The sequence below is a fragment of the Bos indicus genome, chromosome 7, assembly GCF_029378745.1.
Source record: "Bos indicus isolate NIAB-ARS_2022 breed Sahiwal x Tharparkar chromosome 7, NIAB-ARS_B.indTharparkar_mat_pri_1.0, whole genome shotgun sequence".
Classification (NCBI taxonomy): domain Eukaryota; kingdom Metazoa; phylum Chordata; class Mammalia; order Artiodactyla; family Bovidae; genus Bos; species Bos indicus.
The window spans coordinates 23,743,522-23,768,011 of record NC_091766.1 but is presented as its reverse complement, the minus strand read 5'-3'; the positions used below and the strand labels follow the sequence as shown (position 1 = coordinate 23,768,011).

The 24,490-nt window shown below is 36.1% G+C and overlaps 1 protein-coding gene across 1 annotated transcript in view; it reads left to right on the top strand.

Annotated features, from left to right (window-relative positions):
* The window catches only part of CHSY3 (chondroitin sulfate synthase 3), a 290,728-nt gene extending 267,815 nt beyond the window's left edge, over positions 1 to 22,913 (top strand). Inside the window, exon 3 of the mRNA XM_019964587.2 lies at positions 19,763 to 22,913. Within this exon, the coding sequence (XP_019820146.2) occupies positions 19,763 to 21,325 (1,563 nt within the window). The 3' untranslated portion in view covers positions 21,326 to 22,913. The remainder of the gene's footprint in view (positions 1 to 19,762) is intronic.
* The last annotated feature ends 1,577 nt before the right edge of the window (positions 22,914 to 24,490 follow it).

Genomic DNA, 24,490 nt, shown 5'->3' with positions numbered 1-24,490 from the left:
GCTTCCAAAAAGGAATCTTCAGTTCCTAAGGGAAGGTTGTCATCTGGATGGTGTTGCTCAGTTGGCAGATGAAGGTAGGAGTAGAGGATGAGAGGCGTTGCCAGCAGAACTCACAACAGCTACAGTTAAACCTTTGGAGGGAATACCAGGAGCACCTCCAGAAAGTGGAATGAAGTGCAGGTTGTTTTTATTATTACTTTCCAGGGAGCATAGTCTATGGGCTGTCTGTGATATTCAATCATTGCTACTATTCTGGTGAAATATTTATTGAGTGATGACTGTGTGCCAGACATTCTCCCAGATGTGTTGTGTATACTAATTAATTTCCATGATCACTACAATATTGTCTACCTTTTACTGGCAGGAAAATTGGGTTAAAGGAATACTGAATGATTTATGCTAGATCACAATCCCAGGGACGGGGAAGCCTGGTGGGCTGCCATCTATGGGGTCACACAGAGTTGGACACGACTGAAGTGACAGCAGCAGCAGCAGCAGATCACAATAGGTAGAGCAGGATTCAAACCCAGTGAAGGACAGAGGAACTTGGTGTACTGCAGTTCATGAGGTCACAAAGAGTCCAACACAGCTTAACAACTAAGCAACAGTCACCAGATCCCATAGCCAGCCCTCTCACCCCTGTGGCAAGATTCTCCATAATCCATTTAGGAAGACAATACCAAAAAGTCTGAACAAATAGTTTCCTGCCTTCCCGCAGGCAAATATATTCAATGACTTTGATACAACTTACTTAAGAGAACAAAGAGCAAAATTGATTCATCTGAGTCTTATGAAAATAAAGTCCCCAAGTGGCAGAAACAAAGAATTCTTGGGTTCCTTTTGGGGCTTTTTCCTGTATATACCCTTAGCATATGTAGTCTTTTCCTCTTTGAAAATCTTTTTTCTCTTTATTCAAAGTAGGCTCTGAAGTTTAATATATTTTTTTTAAAGATAGGGAGGGAAAAAGTAATTTATTCTAATACGTCTATAGTTTTGTGTTTCTGCATATAGATTATTAATCATCTAAAACTTGTATTTCTGGGTGTGGTCTATATTAGGAATCAAATTTATTTTTCCTAAATGATGGACAGTTGTCCTAATAATAGTTGTTGAATGGTTTATCCTTTACCTACCTATTAAAATTACTAAATTACTACCTTTAGTTTACCCAAATTCTGAATATATGTAGGACTCTTTGTGGATTGTTTATTCTACTCTGTTAATCTGTTTGTCTATTTTTATACTTTTACCACACAACATAAGTTACTCAAGGAAATTTGATGTCTTCCTTTTCAAGCTTTTGTTAGCTAGTTTTATTCAACCACCATAGATATTTTAGGGTAAGCCTATCAAGCTCCATTTTTTTTAAGCTGATATGTTTTCTGGAATTGCATTGTATTTTAAAATAAATTATAATAATTAATTAATCAGTTTTTAACTAACTTAGAAATTATATTTTAAAGAATTGCTTATTCAGGATTATGATAGGTTGGGCAATTTATTCAGATATTGCTCTTATGTTCTTAAATTCTCTTTAATAGTTGTATACTTTTTTGTTAGGATTTTAAAGGTACATCATAATATTTATCACAAAATTGGCATGGTTATTTTGGAAAGGATATCAGTCAATTATACAGTTATTACAAACTCGTTGCAGTAAAAGAAGGCTTATTGCATTTTCTCACCACTTTGGACTTAGCATAATGTTTTGATGTAGAACTGAGTGATTTTATTTCCCTAAAATGTAGTTTGATTATTTTGCCTTACACAAAAAGGCAAACAAATTATTTCAGGGATTCAGAAAGAAGAAAACATCTAATTTAAAACCACTCTTACTTTTCCTGTTGGAGTTTTAAGAAACCCAAAGTTCTAAAGCAAATTACTGAAATCCGAGTTTCCTGTTTTTTTTTTTTAAACTAATTTACTAATCTGATGTCCTTCTTTGCTGTTATTTAAAACTTTAGATGGAAAAAGTGTGGTAAAAATAATGAAAGCAGTGATAATTTTAGATTATGTTTTATTCAAACCATAGTATCTGTACGCTGCTGCTGCTGCTAAGTCACTTCAGTCGTGTCCAACTCTGTGCGATCCCATAGACGGCAGCCCATCAGGCTCCCCCCGTCCCTGGGATTCTCCAGGCAAGAACACTGGAGTGGGTTGCCATTGCCTTCTCCAATGCATGAAAGTGAAAAGTGAAAGTGAAGTCGCTCAGTTGTGTCTGACTCTTCTCGACCCCATGGACTGCAGCCTACCAGGCTCCTCCGTCATGGGACTTTCCAGGCAAGAGTACTGGAGTGGGGTGCCATCGCCTTCTCCGTAGTATCTGTATACTTTACCCCAAATTCTAGTATACTGTTATTCCATTGAGGATTACTAATTTCAATTGAACATTCAATTTTATTTTACTTGAAAAATACTAGCTGAAAACATAAAAGTATCCTTGAATAATATTTAAGATTTATACCAAAAAGGACTTGATTTTACTCCCCGATAGATCTTTCATCTACAGATCAGTTCAGTTCAGTTGCTCAGTTGTGTCCAGCTCTTTGCGACCCCATGGACTACAGCATGTCAGGCTTCCCTGTCCATCAACAACTCCCGGAGCTTGCTCAAACTCTTGTCCATTGAGTCAGTGATGCCATCCAACTAACTCGTCCTCTGTTGTCCCTTTCTCCTCCTGCCGTCAATCTTTCACAGCTTCAGGGTCTTTTCCAATGAATCAGTTCTGCACATCAGGTGGCCAAAGTATTGGAGTTTCAGCTTCAGCATCAGTCCTTCCAATGAATATTCAGGACTGATTTCCTTTAGGACTGACTAGTTTGATCTGCTTGCAGTCCAAGGGACTCTCAAAAGTCTTCTCCAACACCGCAGTTCAAAAGCATCAATTCTTCAGTGCTCAGCTTTCTTTATGATCCAGTTCTCACATCTATTTACATGGCTACTGGAAAGACCATAGCTTTGACAAGATGGACCTTTTTCGGCAAAGTAATCTCTGCTTTTTAATATGCTGTCTAGGTTGGTTATATCTTTTCTTCCAAGGAGCAAGCATCTTTTAATTGCATGGCTGAAGTCATCATCCACAGTGATTTTGGAGCCCAAGAAAATAAAGTCTGTCACTGTTTCCATTGTTTCCCTGTCTGTTTTCCATGAAGTGATAGGACTGTATGCCATAATCTTCATTTTTTGAATGTTGAGTTTTAAGCCAACTCTTTTACTCTCCTCTTTCACTTTCATCAAGACACTCTTTAGTTCCTCCTCTCTTATCTATAGATAGTTCTGTGTTTATATCATTCCTTGCCTTGTTGGGACATTTATTAAACATTAATATTTAATCAGAGATAAATTTTTGTATATCTTTTCTTTTAAGCTGCTTATTTAAATAATATATCATGTATAAGAATATATTTAATATTTTCACATAATTGTTCTTCTTTGACCTTCACACCAATATTGTATATTTGAAAGGCAATGGTTTATTCTCACCATTTAATGGGTAACAAGATTGATACAAATAAAATTGCTTGCTCACTATCACATAGCTTACTAAAAGATTACCAATCCAATGGTCTTTCTTGTAAAATCAACTCCTTCCCAATATTCCTTTTTAAAAAAGCCATGAAACTGCCTCTCAAGATTCCTGTCTTTGTTTGTTTTTAGTTTGTATGTTATTTCTCGTTACATTTTCTACAAGTGCCAGTTTTGGAGCAGAGCTGTGAGGACACCGTAAGAAGGGAATCTTGAAGGGTGATAGAAAAGCCACATAGCAATTATAGTGTGGATCTCACAATAATACAGAAGGAATAAATTACAAAGCTGCAATCAAGTTAGATCTAAACTCAGGTGATGTGAATATAGCAATATTGTACCTTCTCTATGTAATTGCAATTACTTTCAAGTTTATTTTATCATCAAACAAGCAATTTTTCAATCAGTGCAGCTTCTGCAGATCAGCACTCTGGTATATTAATTATTGAATTCATTTATCAGGCACTACTTAATGCTTAGCCCCATCCTTCCAAAAAAAAAACAAAAGGATCAAGAAGTTTGAGGAAGGATTACATGGAAAGCAAACATTTGGAGGACAAACATAATATCACATAATATCACAGTGGTTCTCATTCTCAAAAAAAAAACTTTAAATTTGAGAAGAGTAGAATAAATCTTTTAGTGTCATACATGATATTATTATATAGAGAAAGTATTTGTCAAAATGCACATAAAGTATATTTTCAGTTCAGTTCAGTCGCTCAGTCATGTCTGACTCTTTGTGACCCCATGAATTGCAGCACACCAGGCCTCCCTGTCCATCACCATCTCCCGGAGTTCACTCAAACTCACATCCATCGAGTCAGTGATGCTATCCAGCTATCTCATCCTCTGTCGTCCCCTTCTCCTCCTGCCCCCAATCCCTCCCAGCATCAGAGTCTTTTCCAATGAGTCAACTCTTCGCATGAGGTGGCCAAAGTACTGGAGTTTCAGCTTTAGCATCATTCCTTCCAAAGAAATCCCAGGGCTGATCTCCTTCAGAATGGACTGGTTGGATCTCCTTGCAGTCCAAGGGACTCTCAAGAGTCTTCTCCAACACCACAGTTCAAAGGCATCAATTCTTCGGCGCTTAGCTTTCTTCACAGTCCAACTCTCACATCCATACATGACCACAGGAAAAACCATAGCCTTGACTAGATGGATCTTAGTTGGCAAAGTAATGTCTCTGCTTTTGAATATGCTATCTAGGTTGGTCATAACTTTCCTTCCAAGGAGTAAGCGTCTTTTAATTTCATGGCTGCAGTCACCATCTGCAGTGGTTTTCAAGCCCCAAAAAATAAAGTCTGACACTGTTTCCACTGTTTCCCCATCTATTTCCCATGAAGTGATGGGACCAGATGCCATGATCTTAGTTTTCTGAATATATTTTCAAGTATATTTTATGCTTGGTTAATTTTTTTTTCTTGCAGATAACTCACATAAACATACATAGGAACTATTTGTTTTGACAAAGAAGACATTTAAGCAGAAACAGTGTGCCTCACATTTCATGTCCTTACACAAATGATAAAGTCAGTCCCCTGGACTCACTCCGAACTTGTCAAAGCACTTTTCTCTTCAACTTATGAAACTTTCTCAACTTACGGTCCCAAAGAGCTACTCCCATTTATTCTAGATTCTGTAGTAGGAAAAATCTATTTATTTTTTCTAAGATAACATATTTATTTTTTTCTTCATTAAAAACATTATCATTTGATCAGATTTTGTCATCCTGAATTACCCAACACTAGTCATAGTGGGTTAAATTCAAAATCTGCTAGGTAGTTTCTTTGCCAAAATAAATTTACAATCTAACTTTGGATAGGAATGGAGTGAAAATAAGTAAATAGCTAATTAGCTAAATGAATGACTCTCTAATTGACAAAAGAATAAATTAGAAAACCAAGTATTATAGTAAATACCAAACTGTGTGATACAGTGAGCTCTGTCATGCCTTGCAAAAAAAAGAGTCAGGCTGTCCTGGAATTAACAGAAGATACATTCGTGTGGTAAACATTTAGCTAGATTTAAAAGGATGTATAGTGTTTGAATTGGCCAGAGTATGCAGAAAGGGCAACTTCACGTGATAGAGAATAGTGATTTTTCAAATTGTTTTTTTCCTGTTTGCAGAAATTTTTTTCAAATAAGCTGTTACTTTAAAACTTAATATATAATAATACAAAGCAGAGCTGCTCTGATTGAAGTGAGGAGAGAAATGGGCTCCAGAGTCCTGTGAAATTTGTCCTCTTGGTTTCTCCTGGAGTTCTGATTTAGGCATGTTCAAATTTATACACTTATATTTCATCTTTTCTGTATCTTTTATGGCACCTTTGAGTATTACTGCCTATGTCCATAATGGAAATGTTTACAGTAATCCAAACTTGAACCAGGGTCCAAGCAGTAAAAGGGAGGAAACAAAAGGATAATTAGGAAGTGGTTGTAAAAGAAATAAATACAACATGTTGAAAGGGGTTGCTGGGAAGAGGAAGAAAGGAATCTGCAACATTGCTGAAGTAATGAGTGTATATATCAGGAAGAAAATCAGTGGTGCTAGGCAGAGAACTAGAACGTCAGGAGAAGAAACTATATTTGTTTCTTTTAGTATATTATATGTTTTATTCATTTTTTCCCTTTCACTTTATCACTGTGCTGAGATAGGCTTTAAAGCAGAGACTTAAAGACCAGATTTATTCTAGTAGGATCTTTAAGTCTTTGTCTTTTCTGAAAATCTGGAATCTGAATTCTGAATTTAGAAATTCTGAAAATCAGAGGCATGTGATTACAGACAGCCCTAGTCCTGCATTACTTACAGCATAGTGTGAAAGCGTTAGTTGCTCAGTCGTGTCTGACTCTTTGCACCCCATGAACCCCGCCAGACTCCTCTATCCATGGAATTCTCCAGGCAACAGTACTGGAGTGGGGACCTTCTCCAGGGGATCTTCCAGACCTAGGGATCGAACCTGGGTCCCCTGCATAGCTGGCAGATTCTTTACCATCTGTGCCACCAGGGAAGCCATTTACACCGTACCAGGGACTGAAGATAGAGTGAAACTGTGACATACTCTTAGACTTCAGAAAACTCCCAAATTTGTGATAGAGACATATATTTAGATGAAAAAACTAATGTAAAATTAAAACTGAGTCAAATCATGGGGAAGAATGGGGCCTGGTACCAGGGGAATATATACCAGGCCTAATCTTTTCAGAGAAGGTATCCATGAGGCAGTGATATTTAAACTGATAGTGGGAAAGCATGTGCAAAGGCAATAAAGAGAGAAAGGAAGCCAGTAGGACTAGAGCATAGAGGACAGGAGGTAAGAGAGAAAGCTGGAGAGGAATGCATGATCATTCCAAGAGCACTGGCTGTCATCGATGGGGAAAAGGAGGGTCATGTGATCATATATGCGTCTTGGAAAGTTGACTCAGGTTGCATCATAGGGAACCATTTGGAGAGTGGTCAGATGAGACATAGTCAGAAAGGTGATTAGTACAGAAATACAGAGAGAGTTCTTGGTATCTTGGACCAGAGTGGCCATCCTGAAGATAGAAAGAAGAGAATAAAGATTCAGGTGATAGTTGGGAGATGAAAGAGATTAAAATTGGTGATGAGGGTTAAAGGAGAGCAATGATAGATTAATGATATATTAAGGATAATAACTCTTGACATGGCATCATTATTTCAAGAATCACTTTTCCAATTTAATATTTGGTTTTAAGTTTTATTTATGGAGTTTTGATATGGTGATGTTTTGCAGTTGATATAATACTACCTATAATTTTTATTTATGTTTTTGCTTATGGTTTTGTTTTTGCTTAAGGATTTATCCATGTGCTTAGAAAATGTAAATGCTTACCTACATTTTTCTGATTCTTTTACAGTATTTTTTCTTGTTTTAAGGGATGACACTAGTAGGATTTAGATCTTTAATACATCTGAAATACAGACATATGTACACACATATATGTATATAATGTATTCAGTATAAGATGTGAGGTAGGTGAGTATCTAAATTTATTTTTCCTTGTAAATAGCTAATTGTTCTATAACTCATATATTAAATTGTGATTGCAAGTCATTTACCTTTTTATGAAGTATTTTTACAATGAATGTGCCATTGAGATTAGCCATACAAAATACTAAAAAATTAGACATAATATTCATTAAATAAGTGATCTATTTTCTTAAATAACCCTATAAAAATTATGTAGAAAATATTTTAAATGCCCTTCAGTATTGGGAGGAATATCATTGAATAGTCATGAAAACAAACCTCAAAGCTAGTGGGATTTGGAGTGTATAATTTTGCTTATTTATAAAATATATCTTTTTAAGTCATTGCTTGTACTAAGCATAGTTGTATTGCTCAGCTTTCATCTGTTCTCTTCTTGGAATTCTACCTTTGCTTCTTAGGACTAAAAAGTCATTTATCTGCTCAGATAAGATGACTTTTAAAAATAACTCCTTTTAACCTAGCTTGAAAGATAACTCTGCAACTTGAAACCCAAATTATCCTTTCTCTTTTACTAAAGCTAATGAATGTACTCTGACACTAACTGGATCTCATGAAATAATTTTATCAATCCCTAAAGCAAATTACGTTTTTCTGTTGTGTCAACTTGACATATGTGATACAAAAATGCTGTATACCCAATCTCCAGTAAGGAAATATCAGTGTAATTAAAAAGGTCAAAATGACTCAAATCATTGTCTTTTCATTTCCAGAAAATTTGACTTTTAAAAGATGATGCTTTACTTATTTTTAGTTTAGCACCATCTTGGAAACACCTACCTGTTAATTAGAGCTGTGATTCCTTTCCATTCCCACAGCAGTGCTGAGCCCATGCAGAAGTCTACAGCACTATAATTAGGAATTTTCTTCTAAGAAAAACATTATAATAGACATCCTGCCATGCTTATTTTATTTTAATTGGATGTTTAGCTCTAGGGATCTTCATAATTTTTCATAAAACTTTAATGTTAGTAAAATCAGCTGGAAGGAAGCACTACTTATCTCCTTGATTACACCATAAGGAGTAGGATCTTAATTTGAGCCTTTCTTTTCTTTCTTTTTTTTTTTTAAGCTAATGAGAGCAAAGAGTTTTAAATGAATCAAGACAATGCATCACCAAGTACTGCTTGTGACCTGTGTGAAAGAAAACTTACACATGACAGAGTTAAGCAGGGCCGGAAGACCTTATTCAAACTGTTGCAATAGAGGAGAGAGACTAAATTCAACTACCTCTGAAACACAAGGCAGGAGAGTTTGTAAGTGCTGGGATGAGGTCATGAAAAAGTTCTGGAGGACTTTAGCATGGACATTGGTCAGTGGTATCAGACCATCTGTGTTTGCTAATTGGTGCTTATGGAAGTAAGCCTCCTACCCTCCCCTTAAGACAGGGACATAGGATTTGTCTTTCTGGATGATTACATTTCAAAGGGCTGCTGCTAAGTCGCTTCAGTCATGTCTGACTCTGTGTGACCCCATAGACGGCAGCCCACCAGGCTGCCCTGTCCCTGGGATTCTTCAGGCAAGAACACTGCAGTGGGTTGCCATTTCCTTCTCTAATGCATGAAAGTGAAAAGTGAAAGTGAAGTCGCTCAGCGTGTCCAACTCTTCGCGACCCCATGGACTGTAGCCCACCAGGCTCCTCCATCCATGGGAATTTCCAGGCAAGAGTACTAAAGTGGGGTGCCATCGCCTTCAAAGGACTACTTGATTTCAAAGGGATACCAGCTACTTGATAAAGAGTCCTGGCTTATAAAACTGGCAAGAGGCTGAAAGATTGATGACTCAAAGGAGCAGAGGCAGCATTTACAATCACGAGTTTTCTAAAGTGAATGTTCCAAGAGAAGAGAGGTAAGGGACCTTTAAATCAGGTAGAAACCTGTCCAGAGTTTAGTCCAGCTAAAGGGAGTATCAAGACCATTTTGATCACCCATTGATGATCTACTAGATTGATGATCTGGATGATCATGGAAATGATGATGATGATCTGGAAACTGATCTAAAAGTACAAATCTTTTCTTATAGGCAAAGTAAATACAATTTTAAAATCTTTACACTTTATGTATACTAAAGGCTACTCATGAGTAACCTATCAAATTAGATGTTAGCATATAGCAGGAAAATCTTTGAGTCTGCTTTAAAGTGTCATAAATTTCACTGTCTAGAGTTTATGTAATAATAAAGATACCCATTGATGCCAGACACTATTTTAAGCATGTTTTATATAATGTACACAACAGTCCAGGAGTTCTTCTTCTCCCAGAAGTTGTACTTTGTCCGGGGTCAGATGGGGAATGGAGGAGCAGATCTCAAAGCCAGGGCCATGACTCCAGAGCCAGGATCTTGGCTCAAAATAGACATGCATGAGCACAAGCTAAAAGAATGAAAGAGGAATGAGCAGGAGAGGTTCGTTTTTCTTTCCTTTAAGTAACTGAAATGTACCCCCAATCCAGTTCTCACTCCATCCACTTTAACCTTGCTGGTGCTGCTGCTAAGTCGCTTCAGTCGTGTCCGACTCTGTGGGACCCCATAGATGGCAGCCCACCAGGCTCCCCCGTCCCTGGGATTCTCCAGGCAAGAATTCTGGAGTGGGTTGCCATTTCCTCCTCCAATGCATGAAAGTGAAAAGTGAAAGTGAAGTCGCTCAGTCGTGTCCGACTCCTAGCAACCCCATGGACTGCAGCCCACCAGGCTCCTCCGTCCATGGGATTTTCTAGGCAAGAGTACTGGAGTGGGGTGCCATCGCCTTCTCTGACTTTAACCTTAGTTGTGTCCTATTTCTTGAAAGGAAGACTGCTGTGTCTCCATGCAGGTGTCAAAGACCTTCTTCCAGCTTTGCTTTCATTCCCATTTTTCGTGGTCTCTCAGCAGCACTTCATTTACTTGTGCAGAAATGATTAATGTGACAGAGGCCAGCCTGACTTAGACTCAGTTTGGACTCTTACGATTATTTCACATTCCAGTGGCACAGAGCAGGAAAGATGATGGGTGTCCTCCACCTTTCACCCTGGTTGGGTGACTACATCAATTATGAAAATAGTCAAAAGATGTATGACCACCATCAGTTATGGTCTAACAGTATTGGAGTGCAAGTGACTACTTAAGTGAGATATAAAAGCTTTAAGGTATTTGCCAAATCTTGTACAACACAGATGTGTGAAGACTTCTGTTACATTGCATTTTTATACTTAAAGAAACATTCAAAAGCCTGAGAAATAATGCAGAATGCTGAAAATTTTCCGTTAGAGAATCAGAGTTCTGAGAGTAAATGTTTTGATTCCTGTTTTGGTTACCAACTAGTTTGGGAGTGAATATGTGAATTTATTAAAAATTAATTATAAATATTTTATTAAGTACTCTACCCAGGAGACCCATAGGAGCAGGTTATCTAGAAAGGCATATAAAGTCAAGTAAGGTGGCTCAGATGGTAAAGCGTCTGCCTACAATGCCGGAGACCTGGGTTCAATCCCTGGGTTGGGAAGATCTGCTAGAGAAGGAAATGGCAACCCACTCCAATACTCTTGCCTGGAAAATCCCATGGGCAGAGGAGCCTGGTAGGCTACAGTCTATGGGGTCGCAAAGAGTCAGACACGACTGAGCGACTTTACTTTCAGTTTTCAAAATAACAGGTACCAAATGGCATAATTAATAACTTGTCAAAATTAGATAGCTGTTGATGAGTTTATATGTTTAGTGCTTGTCTCTCCCAGTAGGCAGTCAACTCCATGAGGGCAGGGACTAGGCTTCTTTGTTGCTCTACCATAGCAACTAACATGTTGTAGAAACACAATGGATATTTTTAAATGAATGAATGTGTCATTCATTCTGCAATTATAAGAGGCAGATAAAATTATGGAAGGGATTACATCAGGAATGGTTTGGTCAGGAAAGTTACTGAAATTGTCATACTTTCATAGATCTGTTATCTTTCTCGTGTTTTCAAAAGTTTTATTAATTGGATTCCACTAGACGGAAGAGCCTGGTAGGCTGCAGTCCATGGGGTTGCTAAGAGTCAGACACAACTGAGCAACTTTACTTTCACTTTCCACTTTCATGCATTGGAGAAGGAAATGGCAACCCACTCCAGTGTTCTTGCCTGGAGAATCCCATGGACGGAGAAGCCTGGTAGGCTGAAGTCCATGGGGTCGCACAGAGTTGGACACGACTGAAGCGATTTAGCAGCAGCAGCAGCAGGTTTCTCGAACATCTGCTATGCACATTGTACTATATTCTTCTACCCAATTTATCCAATAAGATTGTACTCTATAATGTACTGACAGCCTAAGTCAACTTTCTACATAATGAATATTAAATTTTCATTCTTTAATCTTGAGAAATAATATCTTATTTTCATTTCAGAGTATATTTAAACATAGACCTACTGACATTAAACATAGACCTACTAACATAAACCAGTTAACATTAAACTGTGTGATGCCTTCCTTTTATTTCTTGGAAGATCATCAACTTATAGCTTCTTACAAATGGTGCTCCAAATTACCCTGAAGTTATTTCCCTGCTGCTCAGATGGTAAAGCATCTTCCTACAATGCAGGAGACCCAAGTTCAATCCCTGAGTTGGGAAGATCCTCTAGAGAAGGAAATGGCAACCCACTCCAGTACTCTTGCCTGGAAAATCCCATGGACAGAAGAGCATGGTAGGCTACAGTCCATGGGGTCGAAAAGAGTTGGACATGACTGAGTGACTTCACTTTCACTTTCTTTATTTGAGGAATATTAATGATCACTAAAAATGGTCTTGTAGCCTAAGTTCATAATTATAGAAGTACATGTCAGTCTCTAAGTAAAAAATCATAAGTCTGCTCCATTCTTGTACCTTCTACCTTAGTGGATAATATGCTGTTCATTCAAATTAGCAAGCTTATAATCAGTCTTTTGGGCTTCCCTCGTGGTTCAGATGGTAAAAAATCTGCCTGCAATGCAAGAGACCTGGGTTTGATACCTGGGTTAGGAAGATCTGCTAGAGAAGGAAATAGCAACCCACTCCAGTATTCTTGCCTGAAAAATCCCATGGACAGAGGAAATGCCTCCTACCCGGAGGGCTACAGTCCACAGTGTCACAGTCAGATACGACTGAGCAACTAACACTTTCATATTCAGTCTTTCATGAGGATAAATGATTGGTAGCTTGAATTTCGGGAGAATGGAAATAACAAATCAACAGCAACAGCAGAAGTCTTTAACTGTAGCTTTAGCATCTTCATAGTTAAAGAGGAAACAACTTGGGTTTTCAAAGCTTTCATAACTGGAATAAAATTCATGAGCTAGAAAATAGACTACTTTCTTTTTTTATTTGGAAAGCAAGGTATAATTTTATGCATGATCAGTTCCAGCATATAGTTAATACGTTTCCTTCAGAGGATAAGATTCATTAATTGTGTTCATGTCTTTCAAAATTGCATGCAATGACTATCTTTCCATTTGTTTTTCAGAGGTCTTGAAAGTTTAGTTGGAAAGTGATAACTTCCTTCTTTCCCATTGTCTCATATAAGTTATTGTGTGGTAATTAAATCACCAGTGAAGGGCATAGTTAAGTTATATTGGTATGAGATCAAGAAAGAATGTGTGTAGGTTTGCAAAGAGGCAGCTTAAAAATTTCTTCAAAATTCCTCTTTGCTCTTCACTATAATAAATTGTGAATAGATTAAAAGCTTTAAGGTAATATTGAATGCAAAAAATTTACTTGACTATTTACCAGATTTAAAAATATCTACAGGGGAAGTGAATTGTATCAGTTTCAACAATCATCTGCTATTATCTTAACTATAATATCAGGAAGCATTTGTATGATAACTGCCTGAATGTGTGTATGTCAGGCTAAATCTAGCAGATTGATATGCAATCAAGTTCAATTATCATTAGTTTTATTTCCTTCTCCAGGGGATCTTCCTGACCGAGGGATCGAACCTGGGTCTCCCACATTGTAGGCAGACGCTTTACTCTCTGAGTCACCAGGGAAGCCCATATTTAATCATAGTATTACTTTATTTCTAACAGGTTAATTTTAATTAAGGTATATGGATTTATTTAAACCAACAATTGATTATGTGCCATAATATTATAAACTGAAATCTTATGAACTTGGTGATTGTTTTTTTATTTTAAATGCCTTTGAAGTTTGCCTGTAATGGCATGTGTCCAGAATATACCCTGCTGGGAAATCTGTATCACTTGATGATTTTCTATGTTGTCTGAAAGTATTTTTAAACTGTTGCAAATATATACTGCTGAGAAAACTTCATCACAACTAGGAGTATCTGGAAGCTATTTTCTGTGTTGTCTGACAGGTTGTTTTTTCTTAAACTAAAATAGCTAACAAAATTAAATGTAACAGAAAAAAAAAGTACCAGTTTTAATGGTACAGATTGCGCGTATGAGATTGTTTAGGATTTCAACCAAAATTAAACTAGCTAATGAAACAGAGGCAAATCATACAGAGCATTAATCCAGAGCTAAAATTAAAACACATCCATTTACCAGATTGTTTTTGACAGGATTCCTTTGGTTGCAAGTGACAGAACCACCGCTAAACTACCTGAATGAGAGGTGAAACTCCTGTCCTAGGACGCTAGGAAGTCTGGGGGTAATCTTAGGCACAGCTCAGTATGTGTTCAGCACTCTCTGCAATGCTGTCTTTCTTGTATTGCTTCTCTGCCCTTGTCTGGGTGCAAGGTCTGCCTTTCTTTCTGAGGAATTATAATATGCAAAATCTGAGCCTGTAGCCAAAGGGAAAGATTTTTTTGCTCATACCCAGGAATGAAATTAATCTGCCTGCTATGTAAAGAGTCTGCCTGAAATGCAGGAGACCCGGGTTTGATCCCTGGGTCAGGAAGATCCCCTGGAGAAGGGAATGAATGCCAACACACTCCAGTATTCTTGCCTGGAGAAGTCCATGGACAGAGGAGCCTGGCAGGCTACAGTCCCCATGGTGTCGCAAAGAGTCAGACATGACTGAGCCGTTCACACCTTTCACTTACTACATAGTAATTGGCCAGATTGTGGTTTGTAATTGACCAGATTTCCTGTTTGGGAAAGGTGAGGCTCATGTGGAATAAAAGGAAAAGATTTTCTTACCGTCTTTATCATTTTCAAGGGTACAGTTTAGTGATGTCAGCTAATTCACATTGTTGTGCAACAACAGAACTTTTTCATCTTTCAAAACTGAAACTTGGTACCCACAGAACAATTCATTTCCCCCTCCCCCAGCCTCTAGAAACTACCATTCTAGTTTCTGTCTCTATGAGTTTGACTACTTTGTAGATCTCATAAAAGTAGAATCATGGTATTTGTCTTTTTGTAACTAGCTGATTTCACTTAGTGTAATGTCTTCAGGGTTCATCTGTGTTGTGGCCTGTGACAGAATTTCAAAAGGAGAAGACATTTTATGATTTTTTTTTGTTACTAAAAAGGATAGTCAAGAACACAAATGCCCTCAGACAACTTTAAATTCATAAAACAAACATAAAGAAACTTTATGGGACTGAAAATTACTGGAAAATGCACTGCTCACTTAACATTTTTCAAGTGTATTCAAAACACTGGGTTTACCAGGTGAACAAAAGCAAAGTCACAGTTTTGGATCCACAACCTTTGAACTACAAGTTTTAACACCTTCTTTTAAGTAGACTTTGGGATGACTTTTTTTAATGATATGATTTTTACTTTTAGATAATTATGATAGCAACTAAAAAATAATGCAAGGAAATCCCATGGATTTGTTAAAGCACTTTCTCCCAGTGGCAAAATCTTGCAAAACTATAGTGACATATCCCAGCCAGGATATTGGCATTAATATATTTCACTGATCTTATGTAGATTTCCCAAGTTTTACTTATGTTTATGCATGTAGTTTCATGCAATTTTATTACTTGCGTGCATTGAATTTTTTAACTAGAATTTGTGGATTAGATGTGGCTATTGCCAAGGTGCTATTATTTTTAAAAATCTTTAGTGGCAAAATATGTAATGCTCTCAATTTTCTGTGACAAGCATAACAAGAGTATATCTTATCATTTTTAGTTCTTTGCAGTCAAATTCCAATACTTATTCAAACTGTATACCTTTAACATTTTTTCATTCTATTTATAATTATAGAATGACATATGGATGTTTATTTTCCCAAACTTACTTCTTCTTCTTAATGTTTAGAATTAGGTACTGTTTTCATTGTGTCATTATTACCAGAAAGGCAGGACATAGTTTAAGAACTTTACTGTTAATATGTGAAGATAATAATTGAAGAAAAGTAATAGTGTTAATTCAAAAATTCACTATTTTGCTCTGAACCTTTATATCTACTAGTCTTAAAAAATAAGAGAAAAATCACTAGATATTTACATCAAAGGCACTAAGACTCTCCCTTTAGTTGTGTACAACTGCATAACTAAATCATAGTAAAATGAATTAAAATATTTGCAAGGCAAATTTCCCAGCCCTTAGGTACCTAGTCACCATTATATTTTACACATCTTTAATGATTTATTATTTCCTTGTTCACCTTCATGAATTATTCTAATTTGACTCTGTACTTCCTCGAACAAGAATACTTTCTTTCCCAAGTCCTCCTTAGTCTGATATGTAGGAAGAGATTTAAAGAAATTTTCTAAATTAGAGAATCCTTTTTATGAGAAATGAAGTGGACTAATGGGGACAAAAGAACTTATAATAAATTGAAATAGGTTCTTTATATAAATACATTTTCTCTTTCATAGAGAAAAAATAATTAAATTATTTTCTTAATAAAGAACACAAAGCTTTCTGATAATGGCATGGCCTTTTATTTCCACTTCACTTCAACAAAGACCTCTTAAAAGACAATTCAGTCTTTTAGTTTTTAGATGATGATCTGAAATTAAATGATGGCTGTACTGAGCATATTTGAGTTCTTTTCTAAGGAAATGAGGCCATTCTTCTTTACTCATTTATTCAATACTTACACTAATGATAATAATATAAAAAAAAGTAACAAATATAGTAATAATAATAGCTTACTCTTATTATAACTCTTATTAATAGCAGTTACTCTAAACAACGTACTTTTCTAAGTCCTGAATAATTTCTCTCTAAACCATCATAACTTTATTTATATTTCATTTTTTAGCTTTCTTAATTTCTATTTTTTCCCCTTTACTGAGCCTTCCACAGTGTTTATTCTTTATTTTTCTTATGACTTAATTTTCACATCTGAGTTTATTTTGTATAATATACAAAGATATAATATATATAACAAAGACATATAATAAAGACAGCTTATCTTTATTTCTTAGTTCTGTGAACTGACATTTCATCTCTACCATCACATCCCTGAGATCTTATATTTCTAATTTGTTGTTTTCCAAGAGAGAGGAAAATTCTTCTTATGATTTTTAGAACTGTCCCTTAATATTTTCCTCAGTTTCATGAATTCTTTTCTTGGTGGTGTGAGGCTATTTTTTCATCTAGTCTTTTTCTCTTGCAGAGACTTTGAAACACAGAAACTTGCAGAAACACTGGAATCAGTCAGGACCCATTGATGTCAGTTGCTTTTGCTTTTATTGATGTCAGTGATTTTGTTAGTGTGAAATGATTTTTACTTTCAGTGTAAGGTTGTGGAGGTACCATGAAATCAACTGAAAATTCTATAAGGGAAAGGAAATTCTGAATTATTTCAAACAAGCTAATATAATTTTAAATGTGTATTTTATACTTTTTCTTAAAACAATTTTGCTGTATTCAAAATTTTGTGTGATAAGTAGCAAAAGTGACTGCTTATTCTAGTTCTGGTCATAATCTCATTACTCTCAGTAGACCCTTGGTTAAATCAACCTTCCTGAACCTTGGTTTCCCAAAAATCCCCACAATACTTTATCTCTCTTGTAGTAAAATGTTGAGGATTTTTATTAGCAGAAGGTTCCTCAATGGTATGCTTGATACATTGAAGCACTGAGTGTATATGGCCAAATTATAACTGTTCCCAAGCATTTCCAGAAATGAACAAAGACGAGGCAAGCCTAAAGAGTGCTGCTCTCATTCTCTGAAAACTCCTAGTTAAAAAGAGGAATCTCAGGAGGAGGCTGGCAGATCCTTGTCTTGATTGTCTTGATTGATACCAGACATAGTACTAAGCAACGTATATATATATTTTTCTTATTGAGCAACATTTTAATATACATTGAGGTGGTTGGCATTTTCTCTGTTATAGATTAGGAGACTGAGACTTAAATAGATTGGATAGGAAATGGCTTAGAAATGGTGGAGCCAGTTCTCAAGTCTAGATCTGGCTAATTTCACAGTCAGGCTCTTAAGCATTCTCCTGTCTATGCTGCAACACTTGATCCTCCCTACATATAAACAGAAAATTTGGATATACTCTATGTTTCTTAATGGAAAATATAACATGAATTCAAGATGATCTTATCAGTACCACACTACCTAGAGTATGTATGAGTGTGCTCTTTTTAAATATTGCCCCCCTCACTGACTTTGCTTATAATATTTCTGCAAAGGAATACACTAGAAAAATAAGCACTATATAGGGAACTTGTGTTGTAATGATATGAGTGATGCAAGTTCCTTAACCATTTTAATACTTTAATACTTTAATACTGATAATCTTTGTTCTATAACAAATATCACCTTCATCAAGTTGTGCAGTATTAATCACTTCAGTATCACTAAAGGAGCTAGATAAGTCTGCAATTGAACAGTTCACCTCTGAGCAATGTCTCCTATTTAATTTAGCATGTTCCTGTTTTGTTAGTAATGTAAAGCAGGCCTTAAGAAAGAATAGTTTCAGAGAGCCAATACTTTGTAGAGGTGGTAAAATTAATATTCTATATGCCATTAGAATTTTTTATCTTGTTGCATACCAAAAAAAAACCCATGCAAACCTACCTAAAGTAATATGTTGAGGCAATTTCAGATGAAGGATCATAATACAAAATTAGAGCTATAATAGCCCATTCATATGGATTTGATTTGATTTAACATCAAAGTTTCAAATAAAAATTGGTATATGTTTTTAGGAAAAAATATTGGATGTAACTAAACTCTCTTGAATCAAGTCCAAAATCCATCTCAGAATATCTGCTGTTACATTCTTCAAAGTCAGATCATGTTGATTTGAAAATCTAAGAGTATAGAATAAGAACCAAGTGAAATACTGGAGATAAAGAATCTGTCATGGTATTGGTCTTACATTTTTTAGGTCACCTTCGCTAGGAAAATTCTGATATTCATATTCTCTCTCTCCCCTCTCACATATCCACACACATTTAGGTACATACATATCAAAAAACCTACCTGGTTTTACATGCATGTATATGCATATTTTTAAAAGAAAGTTATTTATTAATCGGGGGCTAGCAAATACATCGTAAGTAATACTTGAGTGAATGTTCACAAATTAAATGCATATGTGTCACCATGACTTAGATAGCAAATTCAATACTGTTAACACTGCAGAGCTTCCTGCCCCCTTTCTGGATTTTTGATCACCTATTCTTATAGCTAACTGCATCAGTTAGCTGTACCTGTTTCTTAATTTCATATGAATAGAATCATATAAAATGTATTCATTTGTACATGGCTTCTTTTACTTGTTTGTGAGTTTGTCTGTGTTGTTGAGCAGTAGTATTTCATTTATTTTAATTGATGTATTATTTTCTATTAGATTTATTTATCAATTCTTGATGTACATTCAGGTTGCTTTCAGTTTGGGTGTATTATGAATAATACTGCTTTGAAAAAAAATATATATATATTTAGGTAAATGTATGCGTGTATTTGTATTAGGCATATTTCTAAGAGTAGAATTACTGAGTAACAGGGAATGCATTTGATCATTTTAGTCAATACAGTTTTCCACAGTGGTTGAACCAAGTTACATTCTCACCAGCTGTGTATGAGAGTTCCAAATCTGCTATTAATACTTTGACAGCACATTATGTATCATTAGCCATTTTTGTAGGTTAAATATCACATTGTGACTTTAAATTGCATTACACTGGTGATGAATGAGCTAGAGAAATGTTTTGTATGTTTATCAGGCATTTACACATTCTCTTTTGTGAAGTGCCCATTAAAGATTTTTTCCCATTTTTCATATTTTATATCATTTTTGTTATGAAATACGGTATAAGTAATTCTTATTAAATATTTTAGTTTAAATGTTTTATTGCTTAGTTTCTTTTTAAATTTATTTTAACATCTTGATTTCCTTCTACTTTTCAGATGCAGCAACTGTTCCATGAAAATTATGAACACAATCGCAAGGGTTATATCCAAGACCTTCACAACAGCAAAATCCATGCAGCCATAACACTTCATCCAAACAAAAGGCCCGCCTACCAATACAGGCTTCATAATTACATGCTCAGCCGCAAAATTTCTGAACTGCGCTACCGCACCATCCAGCTCCACCGGGAGAGTGCGCTGATGAGCAAGCTTAGTAATAGCGAAGTGAGCAAAGAGGACCAGCAGCTGGGAGTAATGCCTTCTTTCAACCACTTCCAGCCTCGGGAGAGAGATGAAGTGATAGAATGGGAGTTCCTGACAGGGAAACTCCTTTACTCGGCATCTGAGAACCAGCCTCCTCGACAGAGCATCAATAGCATCCTGAGAACAGCGCTGGATGATACTGTCCTACAGGTGATGGAGATGATCAATGAGAATGCCAAGACGAGAGGACGGCTCATTGACTTCAAAGAAATTCAATATGGCTACCGCAGGGTTGATCCCATGCATGGGGTGGAGTACATTTTGGATTTACTTCTCTTATACAAAAGACACAAGGGGAGGAAACTGACTGTGCCAGTAAGACGCCATGCCTATCTTCAGCAGTTGTTCAGCAAGCCTTTCTTCAGAGAAACTGAAGAGCTAGATGTCAACAGTCTTGTAGAGAGTATTAACAGTGACACTCAATCATTCTCCTTTATATCGAATTCTTTAAAGATACTGTCTTCTTTTCAAGGTGCCAAAGAAGTGGGAGGGCACAGTGAAAAGAAAATACACATTCTTGTCCCTCTCATTGGAAGGTATGACACTTTCTTGAGATTCATGGAGAACTTTGAAAACACTTGTCTTATCCCAAAGCAGAATGTAAAACTGGTCATCATCCTTTTCAGTAAGGATTCTGGCCAAGATTCCAACAAGCATATTGAGCTTATACAAGAATATCAGAACAAGTACCCCAAAGCAGAAATCACCCTGATCCCCATGAAGGGGGAGTTTTCCAGAGGTCTTGGTCTTGAAATGGGATCTTCCCAGTTTGACAATGATACTTTGCTGCTATTTTGTGATGTTGACTTGATCTTCAGAGGAGATTTTCTCCAACGATGTAGAGACAATACAATTCAGGGACAACAGGTGTACTACCCCATCATCTTTAGCCAGTATGACCCAAAGGTAACCAATGGGGGGAGCCCTCCAACCGATGACGACTTCGTCTTCTCAAAGAAGACTGGATTCTGGAGAGATTATGGATATGGAATTACCTGTATTTATAAAAGTGATCTTCTGGGAGCAGGTGGATTTGATACCTCAATACAAGGCTGGGGACTGGAAGATGTAGATCTCTACAATAAAGTCATTCTATCTGGCTTGAGGCCCTTCAGAAGTCAAGAAGTAGGAGTGGTCCACATTTTCCATCCAGTTCATTGTGACCCTAACTTGGACCCTAAGCAGTATAAGATGTGCTTAGGATCCAAGGCAAGTACTTTTGCCTCAACCGTGCAACTGGCTGAACTATGGCTGGAAAAACATTTGGGTGTCAGGTACAATCGAACTCTCTCCTGACAATCCAGGCAACACATATTGCCTTTTTTAAAGGGGAGTTTACCTCATTGTTGGTTGTTGTTGTTTAATTTTATTGTTATTTTTATTATTATAATTATTATTGTTATAATTTTATTTTGTTGTCCAGGTCTTAAACTACTCTTGGTTGTCTTCCAAAGAGTGTTTGTTGACCTCAAACAAGAAGAGTCTGCAGTTCACTGATATTTCAGATTTCTACTGAAGTCAATAGGCATATTACTTTTATATATCTTTATTTGAGATTGAGTTAAATCGTGGCAATCAAATGACTTTTGAAGCTCATTCAACATGAGAGACAGCTTAGAAGAATGTTCTCTTGGGGCTTTAAGATGCAATATCGACTTTTCTTTCGTTTGTCAAATTCAATGTGATACAAATATTTACTGGTGAAAGGTACCACAAAAGTGCTTTATGCTTCCTATGGGGAAGGGACTCTGTAACATAAACTTGAGTTTTGTAATTTATACAAGGACTTAAATATATAGACAATAATTTTCTTCATCTTTAGGATTTTTAAAGTAAATGAACACTTATGATTGTAAGTTTATTTTTTAAAAAAAGTTTTAAAATTTTGAGGAGTTTTGGTCCACGAGCAACCGGTACTGGCTACCCTGGTCTTATGACAATTATCTTACTCCTCACAACAGTCTGCTATAAATGCGAATGAACTTTATTTTCTCAAGGAAATATGATTTAATTAAATATTCATGTACATTTTAGAAGCTTTATGAAACAATGTCCTTCATTTGCTGGCAAGAAGATAAAATATGACAGAACCTGGTTATTTATAATAAAACAGGTATGACAGTATTCTTTTTCAAAAACACTGAAAAATTTGTGTTGTTTCCTTTTGGTCAAATTTGATGTATTTCTTAATGGTCATAGTCACCAAAGCATGCTTGCTACAAAGGCTGGAAACATTAATAAGGGATTATGGGCATGATGTTTATATCAATATGCTTTGAGTTCTGGCTTTCATAAGTGATTAAAATGAGGAATTGTTTAGTCAATAATTTACAATCTGGAGGAAGTATTCCTCTTTGATCTCATTAGCTTTGTGATCAAACTGAACCAAGAATAGGTCAAAATCAGATTTTAATACAGGTTGGCAGATGGCACAAAGATACGAAAATAAATGCAGACATTATGAATATAAAATTAATTTTACAATTATATTGCTATTTATAAAACACATAGGAAAATGTTTCATTTCTATACCATTCTTTCTCAAATCTGAATCAGTAGTGCCCAGTTTGTAGAAAAATATAATCTTATTCAATAAATGTAAGAGAAAATGAAAATCTGTATAAGAAGCTCTTGTGAAAGCATATTTTTTAAATTTCATCTTGTAAATAAGTAATATATTTGCATAGTTCCAAAATCAGACAAGATGTCAAATGTCTACCACTGTCAGTCTCAGGCTCTATTCACCCAAATCTATCCTTAACTGCACATAACCACCATTTTAGGTGTATGTATGTTTGTGTGCATGTTTTTCTACAGTTTCACAAGCAGAAAAGACATATATTTATTTTCTTCTCCCTTGATACATAAAATGTAGCCTATTATACATGCTGTTTTGTACTTTGATTTTCTTTTTTCAAACTAGAACACTAAAATTTGCATCAAAATTGATTTGAAAGCAATTGTAAGTTATTACCATTATTTGGAACTGACTGTCCTGAGGTCATATAGCATTTGCCTTAGTAATGACTTTCTTATGTGGCAACCATCTCTTTTAGCAAAGACCTTTTGGGGGTTTCAAAAAAATAACATTGCTTAATATTGTGACAAATATGGCACTTTCCTTGACTAAAACATATAATCTTAATAATGTAAGATTCATTAGAGAGGAATTAATGGCACTTTTAGATGTTAAAAATCGTGACAAGGCTGACATTTCAGAGCTGATCTCTGCTCTCATGTTGTCTCTGTCCTTCACAACCCTCTTCTAATAGCTCTTTTCCTGCATTGTTCTCTTAGCTCTTTTGCAGATTTTATTTTCCTTGTGATAAGTATACTTATATTTAGTACAGATAGTCACCTGGGAAGATTTATTACTAAATAATAATTATTAATGATGTTATTAAAGGAGAAAAGAAATCAGGATCTCCTCTTTAATTAGGGCAACTGAAATAGCAGAGTTTTACTGAGGAATAAATGCAAAGAGCTCATTTAAAACCCCTCCAAGTGTTAGAAAGTCATGAGGCACCTGCCCGGGGATGAGGTGGCATTCTCCACTTTCATCATTTCTCTGATGAAATTCTTCTGATGAAACAAGGGAATGCAAAGATCTCATTTGGACTTAACTACACACATGCATGCTGTACTGAAACTAATATAAATGTACTTAAATTCTATTTTATAATTTTGCATTAGCTTTCCTATGATTTTTTTTCAGGTACCGCAATATTTCTTGACCGCAAATTTATTGAAATGATACTAGCAAAGCTAAGAGTGTTTTTTTGTGCACAGAGTATCTGTTAGTTTAAACCCCATGGTTGAAGGGTAACCAGCGTGAGTGCAGCCTGAGGCACAGCGTGTGTGTTATTGGCATTGCTTTATTTGGACAGCTATGGATGTTCTATGTAAATATCAGCACAACAGCCATTTCATTAACCTTCAGCATCATCTTATTGATCACCTTCTGTTCACTCAGTATAACACTGTACATTTTACTTATATTATCCTTTTATATGTAATCCTCTCGATAGCTCTCAGAATATTGATTCTCCTTCTTCATTCAACAGATATGGAAACTGAGGCCATGAGTCATGAAGTAATTTATCCTGAATTCACACAGTTGGCTTGTTTTAGAATTAAGAAATGTATGCTCATTACTGTCTGAATCGAAAGCACCCGTCTTTCTACTGTAACCCATGGCTTTTCAGTTGTTGGGGAGAATGTAGGGGACAACGGGGGAGCAAAGATCCAGCCGACTCCATAGCCACATTTGATCTGTTATTCAGCTTGATTTGCTCTTTGCTTGTTCTCGACAGAGAGAAGTTTGCTGATCTTTTGCTTAGTTAGAGCCTCTTTAGCCTTTGCCTGGAGAATCCCAGGGATGGGGGAGCCTGGTGGGCTGCCATCTATGGGGTCTCACAGAGCTGGACACGACTGAAGCGACTTAGCAGTAGCAGCAGGCTT